At 42.3% G+C, this 18778-nt stretch overlaps 2 protein-coding genes across 4 annotated transcripts in view; one reads left to right on the forward strand and one right to left on the reverse strand.

Moving 5' to 3' along the window:
• Positions 1 to 18671, forward strand: part of LOC109030869 (sex-regulated protein janus-A) — a 143128-nt gene extending 124457 nt beyond the window's left edge. For both annotated transcript variants that reach the window (XM_072300997.1, XM_072300998.1), the window contains exons 3-4: positions 11895 to 12019; positions 18342 to 18671. In XM_072300997.1, coding sequence (XP_072157098.1) covers positions 11895 to 12019; positions 18342 to 18434 — 218 coding nt within the window. In that variant the 3' untranslated portion in view covers positions 18435 to 18671. The remainder of the gene's footprint in view (positions 1 to 11894; positions 12020 to 18341) is intronic.
• Positions 1 to 18778, reverse strand: part of LOC109030866 (arrestin homolog) — a 389313-nt gene that overhangs the window by 54693 nt on the left and 315842 nt on the right. For both annotated transcript variants that reach the window (XM_019042046.2, XM_019042047.2), the window contains one exon: positions 10484 to 10631. In XM_019042046.2, the coding sequence (XP_018897591.2) occupies positions 10484 to 10631 (148 nt within the window). The remainder of the gene's footprint in view (positions 1 to 10483; positions 10632 to 18778) is intronic.

Consider the following 18778-nt stretch of genomic DNA (forward strand, 5'->3'; position numbering starts at 1 on the left):
AACGAAGACTTAAAACAAGTAAACAGAGTGCCTGGCACTTTCCAGGATGGTTTCGACCCCCTCCTCAAGCAAAAAAAAAAATTAAAATTTTAAAAAACCCTGACAATGGCTGATCCTTAATATAGCAGCAGAAGTAGGACGATTTTAGGAAAAGTTGAGTAAAATTGAGCATTTTAACTTTGGAAATGGATCTTTGCTGAAGACATGCTTAGGGCAACTGAGATGGACTTTTGGTGGAGGTCTGCTGGTATATCGAGAAGAGCGTATCCGCAATGAAAAAGTGCGCGAGATAATGGGTGCGGAGAAGGACATCGTGCACGATATCAGGTCCAAGCAGTTGGTCTGGTATGGACATGTGCTAATGGCAGACGATCGGTTGCCCAAGCAGGTTTTCAATTGGGTTCCTCCCGGAAGGCAACGGCGTGGACGTCCCGTGAAAGGTTGGCGACAAGGGGTGGAGGAGGAGATCAGAAGGTGCCAATTGCCTGATGATCTCTGGGAGGATAGGGGGCAATGGCGATTGGCCGTCGCAGAGCGCGAGGCTGCGCTATAAAAGCGGCTTTATGTATGTATCTTTGCAGGGGATGAAAATGAGTCGCTGCCAAAAATAAGAAAAAAAGAAACCGAATGGAAACTTGCTGCGAGTTTTGTGAATTATGAGGTAGGGTGGTGAAATAGCTGCATCACAAGAATTGAGCAAGTTAATGCTCTGCGCTAGAAACGCCTTCAATTAGAAATGATACTGCGGCATACACCTGAGTTCGAATAGTTGTATCTCGCGCATTGACCAATGCAACGCAGCTCTCCTCGGCTCGGAGTCGTATAGGAGTTTCATAGACTGCTCCTTTCCTTAGAAAGTCCTGTTTGATTTAAATTATGTTTAAGGGAGGTTTAAAGAGATGTTACATAAAAATTTTAACGAATCCCCAGTAATATAAAGCAGTGTAACCATGGACATGGATCCTTGCAAAGGAAGGATTATAAAGATTTACCCTTTACAAAAAATGCAGAATATGAAAGAAGAATGTCTACGATTTCGACAAACTTCAAGGTAGGTTCGTACCTACCGCAAAATCTGCAATTTAATCGAAAATGTTAATCAAATAGAGCCTCTTAAGGGCCTTAAGAGAAGAAGCCACGAATACTACCCTTAGCCTCGATTTTTTAAAGGATTCGTAGGAATCTAGACATGCTAATACACGCAGTTATTTTCAGAAAGTTTCAAGAAAATATATCCTGAAATGCAGACGTGCAGTAATTGATTATTAAGAAGACCTCACTGCCGTATTGAGACGAAGGAACGCCGTGTGAAACTGCGATTTTTGCCTCGAAAAATTATTTGCTTTTAAGGAAAGTTGTGAACAATTTTCCTTGAAATTTTCAGGTACTTAAAATTGTATTGCGAATTCAACCCACTGAAAAATTGGAAGAAACAGATCTGCAAGTTTCTCTGAAAGTTATTAATTCAACGAAGGAAATTTTGCAATTTAAGAAAGGCTCATACGGCGTTCTCCTTGAGTAAGGCACACTGCCGTGCTAAGGAAAAACGCCGTAGGGGCCTTCAGGTGTCGCCAAATTTCATCTGACGAATCACTAATGTTCAAGAAAATTTGTTAATATTTTTCTTTCAATTTCTCGGATAATTTTGCTAGTAATTTGATCTAAAAAGTATGAAAATATCACGGAGAAACATCGAGAATTTTGCTCAAAAATATACATTTTATGGGAGAGCATTTGGCAACCCTCGAATGTTCATATGACATTCTTCCTTAGCACGGCATAATAGCCGATAGATTTTTAATAGCACCTCTTTTTTTCTGAATCTGAAAGATGAGAGGAAAAAGCAATAATAGAATTTTTACATGGAACAAACGCAAAGCTTTTGCCATTAATAAAAATGACAAAAACATGAAAAGAGCCCCTGGAACGGTGAAACGCATCGATTGATTCCCTCGATTTCCCCTCGGACAACTCAATTATAATGTACATATTTACTTGAAAATATCCTCGCGGGCTTTCATGTGCATGCAGCATCGAGATGACTGTCCCGTCCCGTTATTTTCCACCGGGAACAAACATCGTCCCGTGTTGTCTGACCCCTTCTTTTGTCTTCGTCGATCAATTAATTATTAATTAATTCAAATAATTAGCTCTTTCCCTCGTTTATCCAATTTCCGCTGCGTCATGCACGCCATAGGCTTGTGTGCCTTCAAAGGCCACACGCTGGTATTCCGAGAGAATGAATAAACGAACCTGTTCGGTATCAATTTTTCTCGTCAAAGATTCATCATCACACGCAGTGTTACTTTCCCGCGTTGGCCTCTTTGAATTTTCATTCTTTTTAAGCGCGCTGAAAACAGCTAATCATAGGGTTCAATCTTTCGAGATCTAGGTTATTTCTTTGTCTACAATCGAACCAGCGAATATATCGATCTATCGAATGGCATAGTCACTGGATCAATCTATCATCCACGGCTTCTCTTAGTCGTCACTATGATATTAGTCCTGCCTGCAAGTCATTTTCTTGCATGCGTTTTTTCCCTGCGAGATATTTCAAGACTATCTGTAAGTGATTTACTAACTTAATAGGTTGCCGTCCTCACAAATAACGCCCTCCCCCCCCCTTCCCCCGGTGCGGTGAGAGATACACGTGAGAACGGAACCTCGATAACAACAACTTGATGTAACTATTCGTCTCCGATGGATGTGCGTGTTGCATCTCTGACAAATGAAGGTGTTTTCGCTTCTTGTTCAATCATCTCAGTTCAACCCTCGATTTCATCAATTTTTTCCAGTTAAATAATTGACTTCGGAAAGCAAGCAAGCAGTCGCATCCTTCATATGTTCAGAATAATCGAAGCATATCGTTGCGAACTCCAACGGGAAAATGAGGCATGACGTGGAGCACGTTTTCTCGTGATGGAGCGTTTTATGCGGATAAAAAATGCAAAATCTGCAAAAATAAATGTTGCTATGGGCGGCAGTGCGTCGATGCTGAAATTCCCCAACCACGTACCTCGGTTTGCGACATTGCAGACTTCTGTCATACTTAATTTTTTAAATGGAAAACTACTCAACGGCAATTCGTAAAACCTACCCTGATTTTTCTTCTACGCGCGAAGAATATTCCGCTAAGCCTTTAAGCCATGATGTTATTGATTTACTCTCCTTTAAAGAGATAAACTAAGAGTGTGAATTTCACAACACTGCAAACGAGATACGTGATTCGGGAGTTTCACCGTCGATCAGTGTTTTGCGATGTATCGATTAATTTGCCGTTTAAACTTATGGGAAAGGATCGATAAACATGGTGTTCGCAACTCACACTTTAATAATCGATTCTTTAGCATAGCTTCAAATGGAGACATATCGATAATCGATCATTGACGCCTCGCCACTGCTGTGGATGTGCAGCAGACCTGTTCCTTGACCTGGCGCAACCCTGCGCATGGAGAAAGCCCGCGCTGCACATGAAGCGAGCTGTGAATTACCAGATCAAGTGTGTTGATTGCAGCGCGAAATCCGCTGTTTTTCGCGGTTTGTTTGAGTTTTATTCGCGGACGCGTCAAAGCCGGCTGTGGGGGGAGGCGGGAGGCGGTGGGTCGGAATGGATTAGGGGTGGCTTCGGGGTGGGTTCGGGGTAGAGAGAGCTAATTGCCCGGCTCGTGTTTGCGCTAGCGTGCGGACGAGAGCCCAGTCAGCTCGGATTTAGAGCCGCACCGCGAAATTCGAAGCGCCGAAACTTTCGCGTCTCACACTCCCGTGCCACGGTAAAACGCCGTATGAACGCTCGGATGTAGCCAAATTTCTTGTGATAAAGCACTTATTTTGGAAGAAACTTGTGCATCTTTTCCCTTGAAATTTCCAGAGATTTTAGATTAAATCGTGAACAAATTTTCTAAAAAAAATTAAAAGAAAATCTTTGAAAACTTTCCTAAGGAATTCGTGTTTTATCGAAGAAAATTTGGCAACGCCGGAAGGTTCATATGGCGTTTTTCCTGAGGACGACAGCATAACTCGGGTGCTCGAGATTAAAACTCTGGCTTAAATTCGATGGGAGCGTTGAAACCGCAAATTCGTCTCCCTCCTAACAAGGACGTAACTAGGCTTTTCCGATGAAGCCTCCATTGCATATTACTCAATGCTTTTCCGGGCTCATCTTTAAGTGTAGTTGCGCCCTTTTGTGAGGCAAGCGACGGATTTTCCACATGGATTCGTCTGCCGTCGGTGGGTGTGTGCGTTTTGGTGGTGGTGCTTGGAGCAGGTGATGAATCTAGTGTGAATCCGGACGGGAAAAATCCGTTGCCAATTAGGGAACGCGAGGCGGCGACAGTGGGAGAAAACGTTGATACGAGTTTGAAACTAGACTTAATGGAGGCGCGACGAGGGACCCAGTTATGTAGAGAGGAATCCACCCACATTTTCCCAATAATTCAGTTTAACCGAGTTTTGAGCACAAACGAGGAAAAACCCGGCGCCCAAGTGGCTTCTCCATCAAGTTACTCTCAATGTTTTAAATTGCTGCTACGCTGAGGCCACCTTCCCGCACAAAAAAAAAAAAAAAAAAAAAAAAAAAAAAAACCCATACCTTGTTTAAAAGTTTCGATGCGCTCATGAAATTTTCTGCGGTGGCACTTCTGTCATGCTAAAGAAAAACGCCGCATGAGCTTCCGGACGTTGGCAAATTTCCTTAGACAATTCACGAATTACAGAGATTATGGGAAAATATGGTGCACGCATTTTTCTCCAAATTTTTCAGAGAATTCTGCTCGTAATCTGATATGAAGGGTCTGGAACTTTTAAGGAAAAATATTTATGACTTTCCTCAAAACAATTTATTTTCTATGAGAAAATTTGGCAACATTTGAATGTTCATACGGCGTATTCTCCCTTAGCACGGCAGACTTGATCTTTTACGTCCTGCAAAAGGTAGCTCTCCGAGGAAATTCAGAGTAAAGAAGAGTTTCCCTTAAGAATCGTAGGGGGAAAAAAACCCAAAAAACCTTGAAATTTTAAATCAAATTGAATGGGTTTTTTGAAGAAGGGCGTGACCGCCAAATTTTCAGAAATCAGGTTTTCGACGGAATATTATTCTTTGCAGGTGAAGGCATCTTACCACAGCAATATTCCTACAAAATGGCAATTTTGGGAATTCCATATCCAAGAGGAAACTACAGAGTGAACGCAGCATGAGGATATACTTAGTTTCTAAAATGAACAAGTATTGGAGGAGATTGGACCAAATGACCTAATGTGCTAAAACATGTGTTTAGTCGGAAATGCCGCCTGATGATTTTCTTACTTTTATAAATAGTTTTCTACGATTGCCCATCGGAGATACAAATGATGAAAAATACTGGAAACGTAGCTCATTGAGCACTCTGAGATGCAGCAGTAAATTGTTTTGGTGCAAATTCTCCATGGCTCCCGAAATGTGACTTTCGGACAAACTCAGTCTCCGTGGACGGAGGTCTCCGCACCTATAGACGGTCATGCGCATATTGAGCCAAGCTTATGAATATTTTCTCTCGCTTGGATTAACGCCTTCGTTTCAAGCTCGGCGTTTTCAAGCTTTTTCGTCGGCTATGAAATTTGCCTCTAAGCCGTGCTCATACTCGCCGGTGCTCCGGAAGAGAGCCTCAAGTGCATTTTGGGATGAGCCACGAGACACGTGAGAACATGTGCCATTCAGTGGCTCATACAGAAATCCACTTAGGCTTCCGTTCCGTAACAAGCCCGCACTGGGAACCTGCTCGCGACTCCCACTCAACAGTCAACACACGCGGTTGCACCCAATGCACCTCCCCCCCCCCCACAGCATCACCCCCAAGCATCCCCCCCCTTTCATCTCTATTGGCGGAAGTTCGCTGGAGAGGCTCCGAGAGAATGACGAGGACTCCGCTGATGATGCACCGAGTCGAGGAATCGTGGTTCCAACCTCGAGTCTTAATGAAAAACGTCGTATGCGCCCTCCGACGTTTGCCAAATTTCCATCGATAAAATATGTACAGAGAGAGTATGCGCGTTTTTGTGTTACTTATCATGAATGTAGGAGGTGTAATACGAATCAAACGCAAATGTTTGTACGAATCAAAATGCAAAAATTGTAAACTGGAACCAAGCCCGGAACAAACGGAGTAGAGGGAAAAGAGATAAGGAATTCGAAAATGAATTTATCGAAGATGACTTTAAAATGACTCTATTTATAAGTTCTCTTAGAAATTAATTTTTGACCAGCAGCCGGATCGTTGAAACTTTAACTGGCTTTGTCGGCACGATAAGACAAGACGTAGCCCATCTGCGCTGTGGATGGAATATATCGATTTCCGATTCTTGTCGCGCCGACATTTTCAACAATGAGACCTCAGGTAAAATTTGGCGACGTGTGAAGGGTTCATAGGGTGTTTTTCCACTTTTCCAGAGCTCGGTCGAATGTGTCCGCTGATCCGCGGCGAGTGGCTACGCGGTCGAGCTCGGAACCGTGGAATCCTCGCCAACTCGCCCTCGCCCTCGCCGCGGCGTCTTCGCATGCCTTCGCAAATCGCAACCCCCCCCCCCCCTCCGCCCCCCACCCACAGCCCTGCTTTGACGCTCCGCTTACACCCCTCGACGACTTGTTCTGTCATGTTGCGGAGGCTTTCGAGGTTTTGTCGTCGGATCAGGACGAGACCGCAATCCCGCAGATTGATCTAATTGCTACGTTTTGTGCTACGGCCCAGCTTCAGATTGGGGTTTTATGTCTAAGCATATCAAACGTATGCGATTCGGTGTGCAGTATGACGAGTGGATGACGTCTTACACCGCACAGTGGATCGAGTCAGTTCCAGAGGTCGGTCACAAAATTTTTGAGTAAAACTGCAAATTTTGATGTTATTTCGTCGCATTTTAAATTGGAAGGGGTGCTTCTAAGAACCACTTTTAGAATCTCAAAGTTTTGTTTAAACGGGGTTTTAAGCGTCTAAAGTTTCCAAACTTTGTCCGACCTCCCCTATTGATTCGATCCATTGCACTGAAAAAAAAGTCTCGGTGTATTTACTAAGAAAATGGTAAAATTACCAAGAATTCAGGGCTCTATTTGATCCCAGTTTTTTCTTGGTAAAATTACCACTTATGGAATTAGTGATTTTACCGAGAAATCTCGGTAAAATTATTGGACTTTCTCGGTAATTTTACTGGACCTTGGTAAAAACGCCAATATTTCTTATCAACTGTGGTAGAGTTACCGAGATAAAATGGCAAAGTTACCGGGAATTGATTACCAATAAAAGTGGTATTCTTACCTGGAAAAAACAGTAAAAATACCGGTTTTTAGGTAAGCTTACCAGTCTGTCTTGGTAAAATTACCAATAATTGGTAAAAAAGTGAGATGGTAAAGGTACCAACGGACTGTGGTAAAAACACCGAGAATTTTTTTTCAGTGTGTACGCCGGGTTTTTAGGAGAGAATGTCTTCGTTAATATTGGACGTGTAAACTGGGCGTCTGCATACCGGGCGGATCTTATACTCTGTTACATTTATAAGCTCAACTGGACCTTATTTTGTAATTTGTAGCTACAATTTCCAGCTCTATCGTAAAATCACATGTTCATAGGGAAAATAATGATACATACGTTGTTTTTTCACCGAGTCAGAAATGAGTCAGCGACGTTCCAAATTGCAAAATGCAGTCCAGCTCATCAGAACGCGATCCTATTACTAAGGCAACTGGCCCATTTCGATTTTTTAACAAAATCCATCACATTTTAGACACCTGGACATTCTCCAGTGAGCAAGTTCTCCAAATTCAAGGATGCGCGAGGATTTTTCAAGGCGTCACGAATTCGTCGTTTCTTGGACGGAGAAACGTAACTCCACTCCGAGGTTTCAAAATTGACCCAAACAATTCAATTTTTCTGCAAGAATGTACCTATGTGCAATTTCGGCCCGAAATCGTTCTGATTTTTGCACGAGGTCGGCAGAAAATTTAGGGAAATGTTCAGTTCGAAAAGACCAAACTTTTCATCTTAAAACTGCGATTTGAAAAGGAAAATTTGGCAACGTAGGAACGTAGTTCCGTTCTTTCGAGAGGGAAATGATAAACTGGACGTATTTATGCTGAAAAGAAGTATGTGCTTAGGGTTTGCGCGAGACATAGTTCCTTTGAGAATAAATACGTGGAATATTGTGCGCAGAAAGTATGAGCGCGAGATTTGACGATTCTATTTGCAGCGAAATTCCTCCAGCTCGACGAGCGATGAGATCGGGCGACCTTGGTGGAAACTCGACGTCAGCTGCTGATGCGCGAGGCGGGTAATTGGACGTATCCATGCTAAAAAGAACTACGTCCCACGCAAAGCCTATGCACATGATTCCTTTTAGCATAAATTCGTCGGATCGGCGGCGGCGGCGGCGGTGCACGGCGGAGGTGGCCGCTTGCACCGATCGCGGGACTAATTGGTGGCGCGAACTTGAGTCGGGATCGCGGGCGCCGGGGGGGGGGGGGGGGTTGCTACCCCCGGGGGAGGGGGCAGGGAGGCGAGGAGTCGGGGGGTAGGGGTGGTTTCAATTTCGGGTTCCGGCCGCGGATCCGGAGCACAAAAGAGGTGCGCCAGAAGCGAGACCGTGAAATGCAACGCTAACGAAGCCAGCTCCAGGATCGGGTCCCGGTATCTTCCTTTCCCGCCCCGTCAAAGCCCGATCCCCCCCCCCCCCCCCCAAGTGATGACGTGCTCCTAACGCCGGGTCTTACGCACTCTAAATCCCCCCCCCCCCCCCCCCCATTCCCTTTCTCCACGAAATTTGAGGGAAAAAACAAGATTGGTTTTTACTTTTGTCGAGTTTGACAAGAAAGTTGTAAAAGTTAAATATGAATTTAACTAGGCTCCATTCACATTTGATCGATAGTGTTTCAAGAAACTTGAGGCAAACCTTATCAAAAATTTGATCGTCGAAATTCGCTCATGGTTCAGTGACCGTTGTCAAAAAAATATATGTTTTCCCTGTTGTCTCGTACATTTTTTTTTTCGTGTGATCTGGAAACTTGAGTTTTGGGAGCCACGCTTTTCTTCAAATAACCCGTTAAATTTTACATTTTTCATCCTCGGCGAGTGGAGCGAAACAGCCAGGATCATGATCCTCGATGCAAATCACTAGAGGGATGGATATCACTAGAAGTTTGAATATCACTAGAAGGATGGATATCACTAAAAGGATGGATATCACGAGGAGGATGAATATCACTGCCGGATAAGGAGGCTCCCCAACCGCGGCCTCGGGACCCAATCCCACCTCCTCTCCACGATTTACTTAATCCCATTCCCATTCGGATCCTGGGCCGCAACCAATCAAGGTTTTGATTTCGGATTTCGGGATCCAGGCTCCGGGAAATATGCGTCGTAAAAGCCGAGATAAACGCTTTCTTTTCCGCTACGTTTTTATGCCCGTCCGTATTTGTTCCTTGCCGAAAGATGATCCCGCGTAAATAATACGCCCGGAGTAAAACCTAAAACGCCAAGCGGAGGCGTGTACCTCTTGCCGGGTCGCCGCGCTGGAGCAATCCCATCGCTCGGATGGGAAGAAATAGGTCCTATTCCATAGTAGTTCCATGTATCGTTTGCTTCAAAGCAATAGGGCATAACACCAAACAAAAATTTTAGGATTTAAGCTGGATAAGCTGAAGATGAGAAAATGTCCAAAAATTTCACCTTTCATTGCCATTTTGCAGTCGTGAGAATCAAAAATCTATCACAGAAACCTCGTTCCCTCAGATTATTCAATTGACGTTTGAGGCTATGTTAACATGTTGAAGCAATCGATATCGCTACAATCTCACCTGTTCGATGTATCGAATACAATCCATACAGATTAGGATTCTTTTTTGACACTCACGATCGATTATTAAGAAGCAGGAAAAGCTGTTACTAATAAATCATCACGTAAAACCACCTAGTGCAACACACACACCCTCTCCCTCACCCTAACACATACACAAGAAAAAAGAGGAAGAAAAAAAAATCACCTCATAATCTTTGCGTCTGGTGCTTACAGAATATTAAAGAAAAAACCCAAGGCTCAGTGACCCATTCTTCATATTTCTGTTGAAAAAAAAACAAACGCGAGTTCTGCCACCATCTTTGCTGATGCCATAATCACGCGAGTAGGATTGGAGAAATTGCGCCAGAAATGAAAGGTTTTAACATTTTGGTGGATGCGCTCCTATAATGAGAATAAATCGTCCCTACAAGGCCGAGATCGTCCGTTCAATTTTCGTCCTCGGAGGAGAATTTATTTTTACTAGAACACCCTTCCACAAAATCGATCAGTAATGCTATTTTTGGAAGTATTATGACAGTTCAACAGCATGTGTATTCAATGATAATTTTAACAATCATAGTTTGTGTCCTTACCCGTGGTAAAACTTACGGTAAAACCGTGACGCAACGCTAATTGTGTACATGTTAAACTAAGGGAAATACGTAAGGTACATATGATGATTTTGTCTTACCTGCATAAGCTCGAACATCGTAACTGGTTCCAATGGGTGCACCGTTGTACGCTTTGGCAGGAACTAATTGGACACTAGGTGGCGCTAGATGCGTAACTTCCATCGTGAAAGGATGGGCGTTTGGGCCGAGCCGCTTGATCAGTGCGTCCTGCAACAAAAAAATATCGACGGTGAAACTACCAAACCACGTATCTCGTTTGCGGTGTTTAAAAATCTACGCTCACATTTTATTTTTTTGAAGTAGACCAAATCAATATCATTCCTTGAAATTTTCACAGAATTTTCTCCGCACGAAGAGGAAAAATCACAGAAATTTTCAAGACTGGATGTTAAGTAGTTTTTCATTTAAAAAATAAAGTATGACAGGAAGTCTGCGACGCCGCAAACCGAGATACGTGGTTTGGTAGTTTCACCGTCGATATGTAGCTCAAGAAAGTTAGGTTGCAAAAGTACATTATGTTAGTTGGTTACTTGCGTTTCATACGTTAATGCAATTACAATATCCAGTTATTGACGACGCGGCATCCGCCATTAGGTCACGTTAAAAACGCTTGTTACGTTACTCAGTTATTTGCGTCCCTTACGTTACTGAAATTCGAATATCGAGGTACTCATAATGCAGCCTTAGAAAACCCTTTGTCGCATGAGTCAGTTACCGAGTTCAGAGAAAAATCTACATTGTGCTGTGTTTTTAGGATTATAGGAACAGATGAAGTCCCAATTTATATTTTTTTCTCTGAAAGTTTGGAGATCAGACCTCTGATCCTTTTCAAAAACCATGTGTTGCTTTGGCTCAATTTAATGCCACAGAGGATCAATCCAAAAAAAAAAAAAATTGTGCTTTCATGCAACGCTATGCAACAAAAAGGTTGTCTAAGGCCTTGTAAGGACAAATAATACCGAAACACGGTACAGTATATTTCTCCTTAGTAAAAGAGTCTAAAATAAATTATGCTTCCTTCGAAGTTGAACTTTCTCCGCTTTTTCAGAGTTTCAAACTAAAGATCAAACCTACACCATGAGTTTTTCCTCTGCCTGAAGTTGGAGAAAATTAGATGACAAAGTACAAAGCCTGTGCGAATGGTGGTAAAGTTTCCGTATCGTAAGTCTGAACAGGATCATCATTATTTTAAATCCGGGATGGATTCATTCTCTGTGAGGAAGAGGAAGTATTTCCTCTATAAAAACAAAATCCTATTGTAACGCACTCTCGGATCCTCTCCATCTTCCTTTGCTGTGCTAAAGGAAGAACGCAGTATGAGTGCTCAGAACGTTGCAAAATTCCTTTGTTAAAATTTGAATTTTCTTTATGACATGCGGTTATTTTTTTTTTTTTTTTTTAATTATTGTGGACTTTTAATCACAATTCAATCAGTCATTTTGAGTCATGATAATCGTTGATCTGTTACAGCGGACATTTTTGAGATGTTCCTAGAAGGAGCGCACAAATTGAAGCTGGACTGCGATGTCCTTGGTGGAGGAAGGATAAACCACGACCCAGAGAATAAAAAACTTAAAATTTACGGCTACTCACAGGTATGTATGGAAAATTGAAAAGTACACGGAAAAACATCGAATGTTGATTTAGCATTTATATTTTTAAAAAAAATGTGCGACAAGCATCAAATGCTGATTTTACATTAAAAAACTCAACACTGAATTTGTTCATTTAACCGTGGATGTAGTTAACTTAGGATTTTTTTCATTGTAAAATCAGCATTTATGCTTATCGCACATTTTTTTTAACATTATAAATGCTAAAGCAACATTCAATTTTTTTTCCGTGTAGTTCCTAACGGATCGGACACAAACAAGAGTCGCAATATACTGCCTAGACTCTCTGCAAGTGCCATGGTGCGAAAATCACCAAAAGCACGTCTGAAATGTTTGAAATTCATTCTCTAGCGCAAATTTTGCATGTCGCATTTTAAAGGACCTGTTAAAAATTACCCTTTTTTGTGAGCTCATGGATTTGTTCAAATGTGGCCTAAAGGAAATTTTACCATGAGAAAATCCTCTAGTAGAAATTTTAGCATGAGGTCATAGCCCGCTTCAGTATTGCACCTTAGCGAAGTTTACATTCTTTACCATGGAAGAAAGCTAGTGTTTTAAAGTTCCTCGGTTGAATAATAACTTTAGTTAGTTCCGTCTCATATTTTGAGAAACAGTATCAATAGGATGAGAAGGTAAAATGATGCCTTAAAACCTTTGCAATCATTCACAGTTATAGGAGTTTGCGGGATTATTACTTGTATTGGTTAAGTTTTTTTACACTGTTTTCTGCGCAGACTGACTTTTTTGAAACTGCAATAAAGAATCCTCAGACACGGTCACTTACAAATTGCGTATTACGGCTGCGAAAATTATGCGTTTTGAACTGAATTTTAGACATTTTCACTGTAGCAGAGGTGATTTCCATGGGCTTTAACCTCGGGTGGTTGTATCTCTAGTATGCATTAGACCTATTGGCGGGCTGTTGAGGATGTATAGTAAGACCAGAAAAATTCAAATGAGAAGCAGTTTTGAACTGAGTTTTGGATCACTTTAGTTTTTTACCTAACTTTTCCGGGTTCTTTTCTAGAAATTCTGTGACTGTGATCACCCTGTCAGCAAAGTTAACTTTTAGCATTCACCGGGTACCTTTGAACTTAATACGATTTACGCAATGATCCGACTCGCTTAACTTTTAAAACTTATTCCCGCAACTTTTTCCTCAAGTAAATTTTTCAAGACAGCTCCTTTTTTCGAAATTTTCTCCGGCGTATGATGGATGAAATAAAGAAGGACGCCGAGAGAGGAGTTCTCGTTTTGAGACACTCGAGTGGCAGGATCTTCTCTTTCTGTAGGTGCGTGTTTGTGTCACGGGAGATGGTTTTTGGCATTTATCTCCATTATTGAATCCGGAATCTCCTCCAAAGCTTGTTGAACATGCCCCCGTTCGTGCCACGCGTGAAACTCGAGACTCGATCCCCCAAGTCAGCAGCCTTGCCAACTCACACAACAAACCCACACACCCACACCACCGCCAAATGCGTTTTAAAGCTCACTCGTCCGGAGTCTTGCCGTGCTCGCAAGACTAAAAACAAATCTCGGCAGATGCTGAATTTTTAGCCAAAAAAAAGAACGATAGCAGCTGTGCGTGGGCTTAAAGAATGCTTCTCAATCGAAAAAAATTGCAAAATATAGAAGATGAAGGCAGGATTCTTTTCGGATAAAAGAATCGCATCCGAAACGAAGACCAATCAAATGAAACAGGTGTTTCAGGTGTATCAAATGAAACATTTTCACCGAATATAATCCTACCTTAGTTTCTCTGAATTTCGCCAATTTTTTGGTTGAGAATGCGAATCTTCAGGCTTATGCGCAGGGGCCGTCTTTTTTTTCTCGACTGAAAAGTCAAAATCTACTGAAGTTATTACTTAATCAATGCGATATACTCTAAACCAGAAGGGAACGAATCACCTTAAAGTCAACAAAATAGGCTCAGTCAACGAAGGCTCTCGAGGGTTATTAAATCAATTGGATCGCGTTTTCCAGGAAAAAAACAAACGCTTTTTTTAGAAATTGAATAAATGGTTGATCCAAACGAGTCTAGTCATTCTCTCTAATGTATTGAAAGCATTTTCTCATAAAAGCCATGAAATCAACGAAAAAAAGCATTTCTTCAAAAATAATTAATTCAATCCGAAATTTCGAATTCAAATTGGGAATGATCACTTTGGACGTTTGGAATCCTCAGAAGGAAGCCAAGGTCGCGTTGGTTCCGTCCCCGCATTGGCTTATAACTTGGCTTTTGGCCAAACCAATTATTTACCTACAATTGTTTAAAGTGCACCTTTAGAAAAGCAAACAAAAAGCGCCGTATAATTCCACGAGTTAAAAGCCGTCTCGGTTTTTGTAATAGAATAAGGCGCGACTGGAGCTTTTCAAAGCAAAGGTTGTATGTTTTCACAAGCAGGGGTTACCACCGTTTGTAGCGCGTAGCGTGATCGATATCAGCGACTGAACTGGATGCAACTATTCGTGTTCCATGGATGTCCATGTTGCATGCACACAAAAATGCAGGCGTTTTGGTGTTTTCGCTCCGAGCGAAACACCCTGCGCCAGGTGTGCCCTTTCAACTCTAAGCCAACCGCTGATGTATTCCTCAAGGAAACGAGATTGAAAAGCAATGCGATTCACTTGAAACTTCCTAAGCCGTAGCAATTGTGAAAGTCAAAAACTGGCAACCAGTTTGAAATGTTCCGAATGAACTACTATCGGCGCGGTGCAGCGGTGCGGCGGCACTTCTCTTCTTTTGTATCGTCACGATCCATTTTCTGACGAAACTTTAAAATTAAGGAGATGTCTCATTAAAAAAAGATAGGTGTATCCACGTCGAGTTAGCTAAATTGATCTTTTGAAAAGGGTGGATTGAATTTTAGGTTTGGAGTGAGTCTCGCGTGTGTGTTGTGTGCTCGTTCTGAAACGGTCGCGCTGCTCCAGGCGCATGATCTAGATGACGTCAAATCAGGCCGTATTTAGTATTCATTCCTAAGTTTATACATTTCCATTCATCTTATTTCTTCCTTTCACTTCCACTTTTTGTTCTTTTCCTGTCCCTCGCACCTTTTTCTCCGACCTGCTCCGTTTCCTAGATCCAGCATAGCCTCCATGAGTGGATGGAACATGATTGTTGCAGTAAATTAGGGCCTCGTCCGCACGAGCGCGGTTCCAGGAACTTGTCATAACGCACCTATAACTTCTTTCCTCCAAACACCGCTAGTGTGGACGAGACCTTAGATGGTGGACCAAGTCAAAAGGGACGTGTAAAAGTGGTTCCCAACTTTTCATCTTTACAATCGTTACGGCTCCGAAAGTTTCAAGTGAATCGTCTTCCTTGCTACCATTCCCTTGATGAATGTATCGGCGGTTGCCTAGGGCATGAAGCACGAGGGGCAACAAGGGGCACAAGGGCGCACCAGGTTTCACCCCGCTTTCTGGATTCCCTTTTCACTTTCTCGCTCCCCTAGCTTTTGGTGGTCGGCCTCCTACGGTGTAGTGGTTGTAGCACTAGCTCTATTACCGGGCGGTCCCGGGTTCGATTCCCGGCCAGGCAACTCAAGATTTTTGGTCTCAAATAATGGTTGCCTGGGACTGGTTGTAGAGATGGAGGGGGGATGGGGAGCGCAAGGATTAGCCCTTGTGGGCTATTTGAAGTAGTAAAAACAAAAAAATAAAGTGGGGCACTTTTGGAAAGAAACTATTGAGTTTTGCTAGCGGTGGGAAAGGGCCTTTGGGTCTGAAACGGCAACTTGGCGTGTCGGCGTGTCAAGTGCTCCTTTTGTGAAGAGACACCCCGGCTCCGCGGGCTCCGGCCTTGGTTTCCGTTTCTCCGAATCGCGGGACGACGCGCGACGTGCCCGTTGTCGCGTCTTTCTCTCAATTCCAGCTTCCCCGCCATCGTCGTCAGAATTTTCGGAAAATTATCATTATTCCCTACGGACTCCATATAAAAAATGCTGGTTTTTAAACTTAATTCGGCAACGATGCTGTCGGTTCACCGTCGCCGTCGTCCACCGCGCTGTCCTCTCACATGGCTACATATTTATCTACGCCCACGCGTCGCGCCCGCGTCACCGCGTGTCACCCCTCTCGCACCCGGAACTCGGCCAGTTTTGTTCTATTATCCCACAACAGAATAAGATCAATAGAATTTCTCCCAATTCAGGATCAGAGACAATATATTCTGGAGACCCAGACCTCCCACAATCAACCGGTAACGTTGCATGGTGTCAACAAACCCAAAATCTGATTATGGAGTCAACGATTACTAATCCTTTGTTTCTTAATCGGGAACTACGTGATTGACACTTACTTTCTTTTTCGCCCGATGAATTTTTTTTCTCGGTTATCACTCTTACACGATGGCCATTTCGACTTCTGTAGAAGTCATCATCAGGTACTTAAAACTGCAACGAAAATAAAAATAAAAACCGAAGCTAAAAACGTTACGTGAATTTTAACGTTTTTAGCTTCGGTTTTTATTTTTATTTTCGTTGCAGTTTTAAGTACCTGATGATGACTTCTACAGAAGTCGAAATGGCCATCGTGTAAGAGTGATAACCGAGAAAAAAATTCATCGGCGAAAAAGAAAGTAAGTGTCAATCGAGTCAACGATTGTTGACGTCGTGCTCAGGCGGTGAAACGAACAAATGGGCCCTGAGCCTGGTGTTGACAATCACGGTGTCAACGAACAGAAAAATATCTCCCTTATAAGTAAAATACAAAAAATAAGTCTACAGGAGAGGTTTGGGTCACGTATGGTTCGATTACGTTAATTTAGGTCAGTACATGTACAGTTAGATTAGGCAGGTAAGGTTAAAGTTAGGTAGGGTAAGGTCGGGAAAAGCTAAGTTCTGTGAAAGCGGGTTAGGTCTTGTGAGGTAAAGTTGGGTAAGGTTAGGTTAGGTTAGATTAAATAACACAAGAAAAACAAGACTTGAAATTTGAAAAATGTTATAGAGGGAAGTTTTAAGTTTCGTTGACGTCGTGATCGTTGACACCGTGATCATCTTTCATTAGAGTCGGAATTTTTTCTTTTTGGATGATCATGGTGTCAACAAAAACTTAGAATAACTATTTGTTAACACCATGAGCGTTGACACCATGCTACGTAATCAATCAAGCTGGGAAATATCGTCGCTCCTCTGACGTAAGGGCGCACCTCGAATCCCGTATGAGCCGCAGAAAGCATGGATTTATATAAAAATTAATTTAAATTAATTAATTAATTTATTAATTAAGGCTCACGTGGAAATTGAGATACTCCTTTATGTCAGAAGAGCAACGATATAATCAGGTGAGGAAGATAAGTTTGAAAACAGTTGACCTACCGACTAGGTGGATGTTTAATAACGTGTTGATTGTGTTGTTTTGCAATCAAACCAAGATTTGGTAAACTTGTTTGACTCATTATGTCACTCGAAACTATCATCCACCCAGTACATAGGTCACCGGCCGAAAAAAGGCTGATAACTGTGGTTACCTTATAATTTAGGCGTTACGGGCATAAAGGACATTTCTTGGTTGCGGTGTTTCAGAATCTTCACTGCTAAGTTATATTTTAGAGAGGAGACTATTGGGTGGATTTTCTGAAATTTTTCGTTCTCGTAAAATCATAAAAAAATACTCAGTAAAGTTTCAACATTGCATAAATCTGATGTGATCATAATGGAATGAACGATATCTGAGATTCTAAGTCACCGCTACCAAGAAATGCCCTTTCTAAACCCAGCGCCTCAATGTTCGTAAGAAAGTGTCCAATCTCCAAAATTAAAAGTTTCCCCGTGTTACTAAGAGATTAGTAAAGGGCCTCTCTTAGTCTCAGCCCAAGAAGTAAAAAAATTGCCTAATGCTGTCCGTTCAGTTTCTGGCTGATCACTTTACTAGGCGAATTTTTGCAAAATAGGGTAAGTTCGTCGCTCCTCCGACGCAAGGGCGTATTTCGATTTCCCCATGAGCCCCAGAAAGCATGGATTCATATGTAAAACAGGGCTCACGTCGAAACTGGGATACGCCCTTATGTCAGAGCGGCGACGAGTTTTCCGTATCAATCGTTCAACTATTTGGTCGTGAGTCATCATCAGGTGAACCTAAGTGCTGACTTTTGTTGTAACTTTTACACTACAGGGAAGCTAGAAGTCTCTAAAATACACTAATGTCACATGAAACGACGACCCATCGACTCAACTGCCGTAAACTCAACGCAGCATGCCCGCCCTACGTCTCATGTCAAAACTTCCATCGAAAGGGTGGCTTTGTCTACAGAGGAAGACGCTACGATGGTTGTTGATTTTCCAATTTTTTAACTTTTCAGGGTTTCGGCAAAGCTGATCACAACGTAACCGCAAGCGTTCTGAAGAAAGTTTACCCGGACTACACTTTCGAATGCTCCGACGAAGGATACTGATCTCACCGTTACGGATACTGATCTGATACTGACGTCAGTTAATACTGATCTCGGAAGTTCCCTTGCTCATCAGTCTGAAGCGCGTCATTCTCGCTCGAGAATATTAAACTACCCTCGGATATTTGGTACAATTTTTTAGTGTCAACACTTTTTTAGTGCATAGGAGCTAAGTTTTTGCTTTTTGTCATCAAATTATTTTATTCCTAATAAAACCGATGGATTTTTATTGTTTTTAAACTTTGTTTCAGCCTTCATCAATTTACCTCGCTATTTCCTGGCCAGGGTCTCGTAAAATTTAGTTTTGGATTTTCCTGGTCTTTTAGACGAGATTTCTTTATTTTTCC

This window comes from Bemisia tabaci, chromosome 5, assembly GCF_918797505.1.
Source record: "Bemisia tabaci chromosome 5, PGI_BMITA_v3".
NCBI classification, from domain to species: domain Eukaryota; kingdom Metazoa; phylum Arthropoda; class Insecta; order Hemiptera; family Aleyrodidae; genus Bemisia; species Bemisia tabaci.